At 46.4% G+C, this 12,707-nt stretch overlaps 1 protein-coding gene across 5 annotated transcripts in view; it reads right to left on the bottom strand.

The window, feature by feature from the left end:
- LOC123762587 (transcriptional regulator Myc-A) overlaps positions 1–12,707 on the bottom strand; it is a 227,025-nt gene that overhangs the window by 13,205 nt on the left and 201,113 nt on the right. For 4 of the 5 annotated variants that reach the window (XM_069332437.1, XM_069332438.1, XM_045749176.2 and 1 more), the window contains exon 2: positions 2,032–2,887. In XM_069332437.1, coding sequence (XP_069188538.1) covers positions 2,032–2,887 — 856 coding nt within the window. Of the gene's footprint in view, positions 1–2,031; positions 2,888–5,475; positions 5,527–12,707 lie in introns of those variants that run through there. The other variant, XM_069332436.1, reaches the window with a different exon arrangement.

The following is a 12,707-nucleotide window of genomic DNA, read 5'->3' as shown; positions in this document are numbered from 1 at the left end:
TGGAAGGGCACTAAACAGTGCCACTCACTCACACCACACACATGAAGCACACAATATTGCGCACAAAGTAATATACACGTGGGACTCGGAACAATAACAGGATTATACAATAAAGAACATAATAAAAGCACCAGAACACAATCAAAAGTGACCCATAGCAACAATAATACTCTGCGGGAAAGCGAAAAATATTGCCTCCGCGTTTTCAAATATTTACTACTTACAAGACTACTGCCCTTCTCCAATCGTAAGACCAACTGAACAGTACACTTGAATACTTAAGAGACTGTTAGAATTTCAATTACACATTATAGACATGACTAATGGCAACCAGGATGTGCGAAGAATTATTGAATATTGGCGAGCTAATCCCGTAGACTGCGCGACTCTCAAACACACACCCCCTTTCACCCAAATCCTTTTCAACGTACAGTATCTTATCTTGAGGTTATCTTGAGATGATTTCGGGGCTTTAGTGTCCCCGTGGCCCGGTCCTCGACCAGGCCTCCACCCCCAGGAAGCAGCCCGTGACAGCTGACTAACTCCCAGGTACCTATTTACTGCTAGGTAACAGGGGCATTCAGGGTGAAAGAAACTTTGCCCATTTGTTTCTGCCTCGTGCGGGAATCGAACCCGCGCCACAGAATTACGAGTCCTGCGCGCTATCCACCAGGCTACGAGGCTACGAGGCTACGAGGCCACGAGGCCAGTACTGTGTAATAAGAATAGGTCTGTTCTCGTATATAAATAAACATTATTTAATAAATAAAATTATTATTATTTTAGGTTTAGGTTCTGTTGGAGATTGAGTTTTTAGTACGTGGGTGAAGAGCAAAAAGAAGAGAAGAGAGAAAGAGAGAGAAAGAAAAAGAGAGAGAAAGAAAAAGAGAGAGCGAGAGCGAGAGCGAGAGAGAGAGAGAGAGAGAGAGAGAGAGAGAGAGAGAGAGAGAGAGAGAGAGAGAGAGAGAGAGAGCGCGAGAGAGAGCGGGGGGGATAGGGGGAGGGAGGAGAGAGGAAATAGAGAAAGCGCGGGCGCCGAGAGGGAAGCCAAGGCTGCGAGTGTACCCCAGACCATAGCAAAGCAAATTAAGAAATGAAGGTCACTGTGATGTAGAGTAACAACAACGAAAATGGTGGGTAAGGTGAACTAGTGCACAAGAGGGGGAGGATGGGGCGAGAGGCATTGGGGGGGGGTGAGGAAGGCTGGTGTAGTAGAGAATGTTCTGTAAAATTGGAGGAGGGAGGGAGGGGGAAGGGAGGGAGGGAGGGGGAAGGGAGGGAGGGAGGGAGAAGGAAGGGAGGGATGGAGGGAGGGAGGGAGGGAGGGAGGGAGGGAGGGAGGGAGGGAGGGAGGGAGAGGGAGAGGGAGAGGGAGAGGGAAGGGAGGGAGGGAGGGGGCGGGAGGGAGGGGGAAGGGAGGGAGGGAGGGGGAAGGGGGGGGATGGAGGCACAGCTGGTAGTTCCCCCAATGACGCAACACGGGGGCGCCAGACAGACGCTGCCGCCCCAGGCACATGCAACCCCCACCACCAACCACCCCCAAGGCCCGGAAACTCAGCTCATACCACACGCTCCACACCCAACACCACCTCCACCTTCCTCATTACCACACACCAGAGTACCGGCTTCTCTCACAAATAACACACGCTAACAAGAATCCAATGGCTATTGTTAATGGTTTTCACTCACAATAAAGTTTCCAGAATTATACAAATTGTCTGAAAGACAGTTAACAGTCCGGTGACTGGCAATTGTAGAGACCGATAAGTGACAGATTAAATCAGTTATTGGAAGATGTGCAACCCCCCCCCCTTGCCATCCCCCAGGATCGTGTATATCGAACGAAGTTTCAGAGAGATTAAAATAAAGCATGTAAAGTGGGGTGTATACTCGCCACAACTCCAGTGCCTTCCTAGAGGGGTGCCAGCAGCAAAACATTAAGATAGGGACAGTAAGGGGACGCATGAATTGACGTGTCGCACACGAAGTTGGGGCGAGCAGCAACACTCGTGAGAAATGAGATATACTCACCAGTGTCTGAGGGCGTGTGTGGCAAAGAAGGCCGACTGTAGTGATCAAAAGACATGGGCGGCGGCGAAGGAGGAGTGGGCGAAGGTATTCTTAAACAGTGGTAGCTATGGTCGACGTGGACTGCCGAAGGTGGCTCATCGCTTGTGTACACCTCCTCCTCTCGAGACACGTCGAAATCATCGTTCCCGTGTTCGTCGTCTTCATCGTCATCATAAGGGTCATTGTCCTCATCAGTGTCGGTTTCAGAGGATTCAGAGGGCGTGTCGGGCCGCGCTATATGGTGATTGGTGAACTGAAGACTTGCCCCTTCGTCGTCGTGCATGTGTGTGTCCTTAACGTCATCGACAGGGTGCAGGTCGGCGATGTTCGTGAACCCCACCGCAGACGAAGAATCCATGAGAAGTTCCCTGATTTGAGAGCCGGAGTCGTTGTGTGTGCGCGGGTGACGATGACTGTGAATGTGGGCCTCTGCCGTGCACGTCCCCACCCACATGCAATCGTGTCGGAGCTCAGAGCCGGCGAGAGCCAGCTGTGTACAACTGGTGCAGGTGCCCCGCCCGAGTCCGTGCGTGCAAGGTAAACCATGTAGCCCGCTTTCAACGGGGTCTATGGCCTCAAGGTCAATGTTGAGATGATCATCTTCCATCGCCGGAAGATCTAAGGACATTAGGTAGGACTCTATGTCAAGGTCCATGAAGATCATGTTGAGGTCTGTCTCTCTCAGGGGAGAGCGAGGTGGTGTTAAAAGCATTTCAAACTTATTCCAGATGTTGCTAGATAGTGTTGGACCCTCTTCCGACCACTCTGCGTCCGGATCCAGTTGTAACATTTCGTTGGGCTCCAGCCACAATCCGTCCTGCAATACAAGATAAACACGCCATCAGATTACGCCTACTGACCATGCAATAAACTAAATTATGACATTAGTTACATATCTTAGGTAACACACTACAATGTTAATTCCTATACAGGATACAATAAAATCCCTTTGTGAATCTCAATATTGTCAACGAGAAACAATACATGCTCAGCATCCATACAAAGAATAGCAGTCTCACAAATGTACTCATCTGTAAGTGTCCCTAATAGCAAACATGAGGTGCGCCAACACCATGCACCGTAACACCTCCGGTGTGGTGGTCCAGCAGGCTCATCATGATGGCTCAAGCCCCCCACCCGGTCAACACGAACACTCGTCGCCTAACCTTCCCTATGATCCTGACTAGTTTGCGTGTGTCAAACTCCAGGCGCCGCAAGCTATGCAAAGACTGTCCCGCAGACACTGCAGAGGCTCCCGATTTCACGCAAGGAATCGATACCAGTCTCGCATCACATCAGCTCAGACAAGGTAGTCACACCCCGCACCTGCGATGCCTCTTTTCACCTGTGCTAACAATACACTTCCCATAAACAAGTGTAGGGTACATTTCAATATATATATATATATATATATATATATATATATATATATATATATATATATATATATATATATATATATATATATATATATATATATATATGAGTATCATTGTAGTGGCTATCGTTTAACAATAGGCTGTCAAATGTGTGTCCAGAATTTATAATTGGATTTAATGTGGAGTTAAACATGACTCGGCCGGCTTGTCGCAATATTGACTCTGGTAAATATTTTTCAGCACCAAGGTTGCACAAATTCATAAATAAATGTAGCGCATTGTACTCAGAGGAATCACTAACATAACTAAGGGGGGGGGGGTACCACTAGGCTGTCAAAGCACACTGTTTTGCAGCAAGAGGAGCAAAATTATGTTTGTGAGCCTGGTCCAGTCTTGCCTTCCCCTCTGGAGCTCTGTCCGAATTGCCAAAATGAATCAGATTGATCCTTTTCTCCTCACGTTATACATGTTAATATGAGACATGTTCCAATGGATACTGACAGCAAGAAGTTCAACTGTGGACGGTGAAATATTATGAGGGGCCACGTCTCCAGACTTTTATTATGAACTAATAAGTTGCACTCAGAAACCACTGGGTTATAATACAAATTTAGTTTTGGCTAGCCAAGCTTGTATTATCCTTATTAAAGATATACTCTACTGTTATATATATTGTAAAACAGCACCTGCCAATTTTGTCTTGACACACGTCATCAAGGGCAACTGCTCCAACCGACCGCTGATCAACGTGGTGAAATCTCACCGATGCCTGAACTAGCCTTAAAAGGAATTTTTCCACGTAATTACTCTTGCCATCAACTTCCATGTGTAGTTCAAGGTGTACACCTGACTCACACGTTACGCATCATCATCTTGAGTGAATCACACACACATGACTTAGTTTGATAATTTGTGAAACGTGAGCTACAATGGTTGGGGGGGGGGGAGGGGGGGGTATTTTGTGTAGCTGAAAGGGCGAACTGTAACGGTTCGAATACAATAGTACTTAATACACAAACTTATTTAAATTACTCTCGGACAATTTTAGGCGTTAGATTTAAAGTAGGAAGGGTGCGAGTTTTGGCGGGAAGGGTGCAAGTTTTGGCGGGAAGCCTGGGCTCGGATGGCAGGTGGGTGGAGCCTGGGGGGAATCGATGCTAGCGGCCTCCGGCTCACGTTGCCGCTCTAACGTGGCACTCCCTCCCCAGGCTTCCCTCCACTGCCGCCGCCACACCTACATCCTTACTACCCCCCATCTCACGCATTAATGACTGAATCCACTACCCCATTCACCTGATATGCAGAAATGCGTATATGTATGTATATATATTATATATATAATGTATGTATGTATGATGTGCGAGTATGGTGATAAGTGTGAGTGTGTGTGTGTTACTCACCTAGTTGTGCGTGCGGGGGTTGAGCTTTGGCTCTTTGGTCCTGCCTCTTAAGCGTTAATCAACAGATGTACGGATTCCTGAGCCTACTGGACTCTCATATCTACATTAGATACTGTAATGCACATCACTGCCTAATGCATTCCGTACCTGTGGCTCATTTGGGTACTCAGTTTCCACCTGTGTCTGCTTGTGTGTATGTGTTTGTTTTCTGTAAACTGTAAAACTGTAACACAATGTAATAAAATTAATAAAAGAATAAGGGGTGGTAGAAGAAAATATTGATAACGTGTACCGTGAGAATCCACAAGGTCTTCTCTGAATACTTTTATTTTCTTCTCACAAGGCTACGGGTTACTGTTATTGCAAGTTACACATACCGCAACTACATTTTACGAATGCAGATATGAAAGCCAAGAAAAAAGTATTTAACATTCTTTGAACGTACCCACAAGACGCGTGGGTGTCGAGTGAGCTGGAATGTTGTCCAGTGGGCTATCATAATTCCTGACTCACGTGGACACACACACACAGACCAGCAAACACAAACAGCCGCACACAGGTACACACCCAACATACATACACATACATATGCTCGACCCTGTAGACACAACTGGGAGAGTACATACGCGCACACACAAACAGAGTAGAGGGCACACACCCATCCACCAAGTCCCAGGCACGCTATGGACCGAGCGATGATTCACAGGGAGATGCTTGCCCAACACGAGTCGTCCACGTGAGCAGGTGCCAACGGTGTACGCTCCCACTCCACAACACATGTCTCTATGTATAAATGTTGTGGCAAGTCAACAGAGGTCTGGGGGTCATCGAACCTAATGACAAGCACAAATTTATAGCCGTTTTAAATCTCGAATATCGTATTAAAAACGTTTCACTTGTGGCAATTCATTAACATGTGACCCTAGACAAGTGTAAGGATAAACCCACGAGACTGATCCAGCTCGTACCAGCCTTTCAAGGCCAATGGTGAGGTAGCGTAAACACGGCCACGTCACCATAGCTTTCCTGGTGCTCTGTCCCCTATGCTCACCACACACCAGGTATCTTTGAACACAGATTCACCATACAACAAACAAATCTTTGCCTTGCAAACCCCACAGAGTAACAGTAATCCTAAGTGACCACAAGCAAAAAAACAAAGAGGCACAGAGCCCTAGAGGGCAAGGTTACTGCAGCATCTCTCGGGAACGCGTCAACACTTCTGATTCACTGGAGAGGGCTGAGCATCTAAGCTTTCTTAACTGCCACCTTTACCGTATCTACAGTGGACTGTATAAACATTGCTACCAGTTATGTAGTACACATGCATGCCCAATGACTAGTGAACCACCTACTACATAAAATACATACACGATCTATGCTTGTATGTATATGAACGTCTACCAGTAAACCAACAATACACTGGCTACCATTAATTAAAGAACCACTGAAGGTTTAATGGTTATTCCGGCTTTAAAGCCTACACTAGTATATAACGCCAAGTACCAATGATACTCCAGTAGCCACCTACACCAGCAACCAGCACAGCAGTGCCACCTGTCACCCACAACTGAACCAACGCACCACAGGCATACCAGCTGCCTAGGAACCAAAGCACCCCAGGCATGCCAGCTGTCTAGGTCACAGTGGCCAGACAACCTGCCGAGCGAGGCCTCGCGGGTGCCCTCACTGGCAATCCTGCTAAAATCATTCTCATTTATCTTCCTCCCTTCTCAGCAGGATATAAACATCATTGCTGCTTACAAGAGCAGTCATAATCCTCTGAGACTAAAACATTTGGATCACTAACAAAACTGACAACCCTGCCGTGTCACTTCGCTTTCCACAAATACTGAAGATGGGGTACAATACACAAGACGTGTACTCATTGAAAGCGGTGTTGTCTGTGCGTAGAGCAGAGGTAAACACTGCACATGGCTACATGTACATAATAGCTTTCAGACACTGGTACTATCGACAGCAGAGATCCAAACCCATCAGCATGCTCAGAGAACACACCCCACCTCTGACACGAACACAAAGCGGAGGTCAAGACCCTGCAGCACCCGTAGACCAAACAATGTTGGATATATATAAAAGGAATGAAAAGGTTGCATGTGGTGGAGATCATGTGTGGGGGCGTACCACAGCTGGAGTCAGTGCTACCGCCCTCACCCGGCGTGAGTCTTGCACTTGAGGCCACCTCCCCCACGCCTCTCACACGCCCACCACTAGCGCACGCGCGCGCTGCCCTAACACGTTCCTTCATTTACTCTACCAAACAAATGTAAATATGAAGCATAAAAAAACAAGAAATATCTTCACTTGATTTTTTTGTCATTTTTTCCAACAAGACCTTTAAATCGATTCTTTAAATAATTATAAAACATTTCTTTAAAAAATTATGAAACAAAAAATACTATAAAGTCTTTCATATATCGTACTTCAATAAACAAAAACTATCATTTCAGAAATACATTAGGCCTAAACAGCTGTGCATGTCACCTGTTGGCAAGCATCACTTAAAAGTTCCCATCACTCGTTCCGTATGCACTATCATCCAACTTTACTAATAATCTTCAAACTTATTATCGGAAAAAGTTTGATCTAATACTTCTCATTTGAATCCAGTAAGTTATTCACGGCATCTGAAGCTTAAATAACTCATTTAGTCTACATTAAAACAAATAAAATAAACATCTTCACGACGTGTTATCTGGTTTCATTGATGCACTTACCTTGCCGAAGGTTCAATAACGCCACTTCAATTCAATAAGTCCAGATATATAATGGAAAAATAGGCGTATACAAGAGCGCATACGCAAGACACCAGTGTCACACGTGCTCCCTTCACCCGGTCTACGCTAAGACTGATGAGGAGAATCCATTCGAGTGAGTATTACTCCGCTCAGGCTTGCCAACCCAGCCAGACGCCGCGCCACGATGAATGAACGCCGCTGTCACACGCCACGTTTTTACTCCCCACATCATTTTACGTTTGATTCCCTACGTATCTTAAGACGCCTTCTATTAATTTAAGCTAAATTAACCATACATACGATAACGCACCACAGACCTTCACCTTGTTATAGTAAAGAAATGTTATAATACAAAAAAGACCAATGTCGTAAATCCTACACATGGCATCATGGGGCCCCGTTTACTTGCGTTAAATGCCGCAAGCAATACTACTACTGCATCAACTACTAGTATTAATACAGTTGGAACAAAAAACAGCTTGAAGACCAAGTTTATTCAGGACCAAAGAGAGCAAGATTGGTCAATAGCGTATAATAAAGCTAAATCCAAAAGTGTTTTGTGGTTTAGAATTCGTCACTAATCCCAAAATGTCTCTGGGTAAGTGTAAATGTTAGCATCATCTGCCAACAGTCACAAACGTTTTCATATTAACCCAACAATATTACAAAAGCAGAAACACATACACAAATCTTTATATTCAACTGTTTGGGTTACATATAGACGTGTCACACGTCATTATTGTATTACTTAGTTACTTGTACTACATTCGCTATCAGAGAAAAATGATGATAATGGGCCGCCACGACCACTTGCCACCGTGGCAGACGGCAAGCCTTCCACACACACACACACACACACACACACACACACACACACACACACACACACACACTGAAAGGCGTGTGGGAATTACCAAGAATGCTGCTGCTACTCAATCGTGCGTCTCTATTTAATGTTATGTTGTGTACCTTTCTCACTTCTGTTCTCTTATCATGACCAACTTTATTACTTCAGTTCTACTCAATTGTTACAAAATTATATACCAGCTTTGCTTTCATATTTTTAACTTGTTTATTTACTGAACTTGATGAAATGCGATTGGTTGATTTGCGTTGAGATGATAACATTCCACATGCACTTGAAAACACGAACTTGGTTAAGTGTTATTTGATACAACCTTTAATAAATATACGCAGAGCTAGATGGGGTGAAAAGACGCGTTTTCAATCACCATCTCTCAAGTGTCTCAACAGGTGCCGGCCGCCTGGCGTGGGTCTTCAGCAGGTGCCGGCCGCCTGGCGTGGGTCTCCAGCAGGTGCCGGCCGCCTGGCGTGGGTCTTCAGCAGGTGCCGGCCGCCTGGCGTGGGTCTCCAGCAGGTGCCGGCCGCCTGGCGTGGGTCTTCAGCAGGTGCCGGCCGCCTGGCGTGGGTCTTCAGCAGGTGCCGGCCGCCTGGCGTGGGTCTTCAGCAGGTGCCGGCCGCCTGGCGTGGGTCTTCAGCAGGTGCCGGCCGCCTGGCGTGGGTCTTCAGGATAATGGACCCAAAATGTGCCAGTGCTGTGATCTCATGCCTCTGTATGACTAACCATCCTGTGTGATGGGGATTTTTAGCATCAGGTGTCTAATTCTTGACACATACTGTACTCCCTTTCATATAGTCTAGGGTAGCAGCTGCACCCATGCAGGTGTACCTAAATGTGTACACATACCACATACTTCAAGGTGGATCAACAGTCTGCCCATGCAAGAGCAGGTCCACACCTCAGATGATTGTTTGCTATAAAACTATCCCTTGAAAATGAATACGAAAATAATAAAAATAATAAAGACTTCAAAGTAGTTTTTTTCCAATTCATAAGAACTCCCAGAGGCCGTCGTTGTGTATTTATTTTACAATAAATAAAAGAAATGTCCTACAAAGATGGGTAGGTACTGGCTGTTGAACGGAAGGAAGCAGAGAAGACGGAAAGAAAGTTAGGAAGATAATGGAGAGATAAGAGAGGGAGGCAAGGAAAGATAAGACAGCACAAGATTAACAGTGGTCAATGTTCCAGAGCATTTTTACTCCCGCAGCATTGTCTCAGGCCGGGGTCCAATCCAATGTACTTTACTGGTCAATGGGACTATTTGTGTTTGGAAATGAAGAAGAGAGGAGAAAAGAGAAAGAACAGACACGGATTTATATTGAGGGGGTCAGGAAATGTAATGTAGATGGAGCAGTAGAAGAGAGTGAGAAAGAAGTGGTGGAGAAATAGAGAGCAGTGTGGATGGAAGGGAAGGGACAAGATGGATGGGTAAGGCGTCCAGTTACCTCGCACCCCATACACTTGTTATTGTCCAGCTTCCCTCTTACCCCACCCCCTCCCCTCCCTCACAATCGTTTCCCTTTCTCCATATCCCCCCTACCGACCCATCTCCCATACGCCTCACACGCTACCACTCCCTCCCTCCCTTTCCCACCCTCTCCCTCTCACTGCGGGCGAGGGCAGGAGGGAGCATTACAACACAACAGTACCCAGAGAGTAAACCAAATGGAAACACCAGGCGGGCCCCTTATGCTGGCAGAGGGGGATGCTGTGGCAGGTGCCGACGACGTGGGTAGGCATACGGGTACACGACGGTGCTAATGGTCCTGGGTAGGGAGGGCCCTGTAAGGTTCACGCCGCCTCCCCTACCACCACAACCGCCAGGCTCAACATCCCCTTGGGACCCAACAGCGGCGTCCCTCCCAGACTCAACAGCGCTCGCACTAGGCCTGCTGCGTGCGAATAAGCACATTCAAATGATACTTGATCTCTTAGGTGAGGGAGGAGGGGGTTGTATACAGCTGTCATTCATCGCTTTATACATTAAAAACTAAATCGCTCTTCCATCAAGCACCACCATAGTGACCACCCACCCACCTCACTTCAACGCCTAGCCCTCCAGCCAAATACCGACCCACCACTTACATGTGTTAAGAAGCCTATCTTATTACAAGGGGGTTGCCGACAACTTTCACTGCACTGACCACCACAACCTTTCCAGTGTTTCCGTTGTTACACCAACGGTCACTGAAAGTTACAAACATTGGTGTCTTGCAGATAAACAATCCAACCATGCAGCAGTTGATTGACACTAGTAAATATGTAGCATATCTGGCCTCTGACGGTGTTTCAGCTCAAGAGGTTACTCAGGAAGCGCCTGGCAAGGGAGGAACCTTAAGCTGGGTACAGGTCAGCATAAACGGATGTCACTAGTGGTGTGTGTGCTTCAGGGCTCGCTGTACGCACCCCTGAATGACATTTTATAAATAATACTACAAGCGATTTGAGTGCAATTTTTACATACTGCGTTAGACAAATACACGAAAATTTTATTTATGAATGAGTATGGGATGAATGTCAATAGGAGCTGCCTCGTAGGGGCCAACAGTCCTTTTACAGCTCCCTTTTATTCCAGTGTTCTCAACAGCAACGGTGCTGTTTCTCCTCGAATACCTTCGTCGAAAAGTCAAAATTAACTCTCCGTAGTCATGCAGGGATATATGAACATGAAAGTGCACACAAACTAGCCAGAGGGAACACAGCAGCCAAAATAAATGTCAAGATCAAATACTGAATTATATAGTATATATTATAAAGTGTAAATTTTATTTATTTGCGAATTATATACAAGGGAAGGAATGAATGAACCAATATGGTTTTGAACCCTACGCAGAATTTGAATGAGAAGTGGGCTACTACTAGTAGGAGGTTACTACTACTACAACACGCACTGCTCGTAGTAGTAGTAATTACTAGTACTAGTAGTAGTAGCAATTACTATTACTACCACTTCGGTGCCTTTTTTACAGTTATCATTGTTGTTGGTTGTAGTAGTAGTGCTGGTAGTGATAGTAGAAGTGGGTCGGATATAACTGCTTCAAACCCCTCCCCGCTCCTCATCCACCCCAGCACCACAGGGACGGATGGTGGGGCTGGGGGGATGGGGGGGAGGGAAGGGAGACGTTTGAATGTAGTGGTGTCCCCCTCCCCCCGAGCCTGTGGTCTGCTGCCCTACTGCACTAACGCTATTTTTAGACCCACGTGGCCCCATCCCGTAAACTACCCTTCACATCTTAACCACCGTCTTAACTACCCTTCACATCTTAACCACCGTCTTAACTACCCTTCACATCTTAACCACCGTTTTAACTACCCTTCACATCTTAACCACCGTCTAACTATCCTTCACATCTTAACCACCGTCTTAACTACCCTTCACATCTTAACCACCGTCTTAACTACCCTTCACATCCGTCAGGCTGCGACCAGCCGCGTCCAACAGCCTGGTTGACCAATCCAGCAACCAGGAGGCCTGGTCGAGGACCGGACCGTGGGTACGCTTAAGCCCCGAAGTCATCGCACGGTAAGGTAAGGTTCACATCTTAGCCATAGTCTAACTTAGCTACCCTTCACATCTTAACCATTGAACTACCTCTTCACCTCTTTTAACCATTGTCCACAAACTACCCTGATAACGATCTGTGTTGTCTGATACAAACTACTTGTTGTCTTCGTATTCTCAACAATCTTCCAGGTTTTTAATATCAGTAAAGCAATCTTCGGCTGCTAACTTGAAGATATAAAGAGGATAACGAAACTAGTTACTTTAGCAGAATGAAGGGAACGAAACTATCAGGAGAAAGCGCCAAGCCATTACGACTATGTAGCACTGGGAAGGGATCAGGATAACGATATGGGATGGGAAGGGAGGAGAGGAATCGTCCCCAACTACTTGGACGGCCGGGGATTGAACGCGGACCTGCATGAAGCGATTGAACGCGGACCTGCATGAAGCGAGACCGTCGCTCTACCGTGCAGGCCAAGTAGTCGGATATGAGACTATAAGCACGTGATATAATCTGTGAGGAAAATATTGAGGCCATGTGATAAGACTCGAACCCGCGTCCCTAGCCTGGTACTGACCTAGGTCATGTTCCAGATAAAGCTTTGGTCAGGGTCAGAGACCGGGCCGCGGTGACGTTGATCCCAGAACAAACATCAGACAGTCAGCAGTCGGTAGGTAGTCAAGCCAGAATAATTTCAGCTTAAGGACCTATAAGACGGGCCTAAATAA

This window comes from Procambarus clarkii, chromosome 27 (genome assembly GCF_040958095.1).
Source record: "Procambarus clarkii isolate CNS0578487 chromosome 27, FALCON_Pclarkii_2.0, whole genome shotgun sequence".
NCBI lineage: Eukaryota > Metazoa > Arthropoda > Malacostraca > Decapoda > Cambaridae > Procambarus > Procambarus clarkii.
This window is presented reverse-complemented; position numbering and strand designations above follow the sequence as displayed.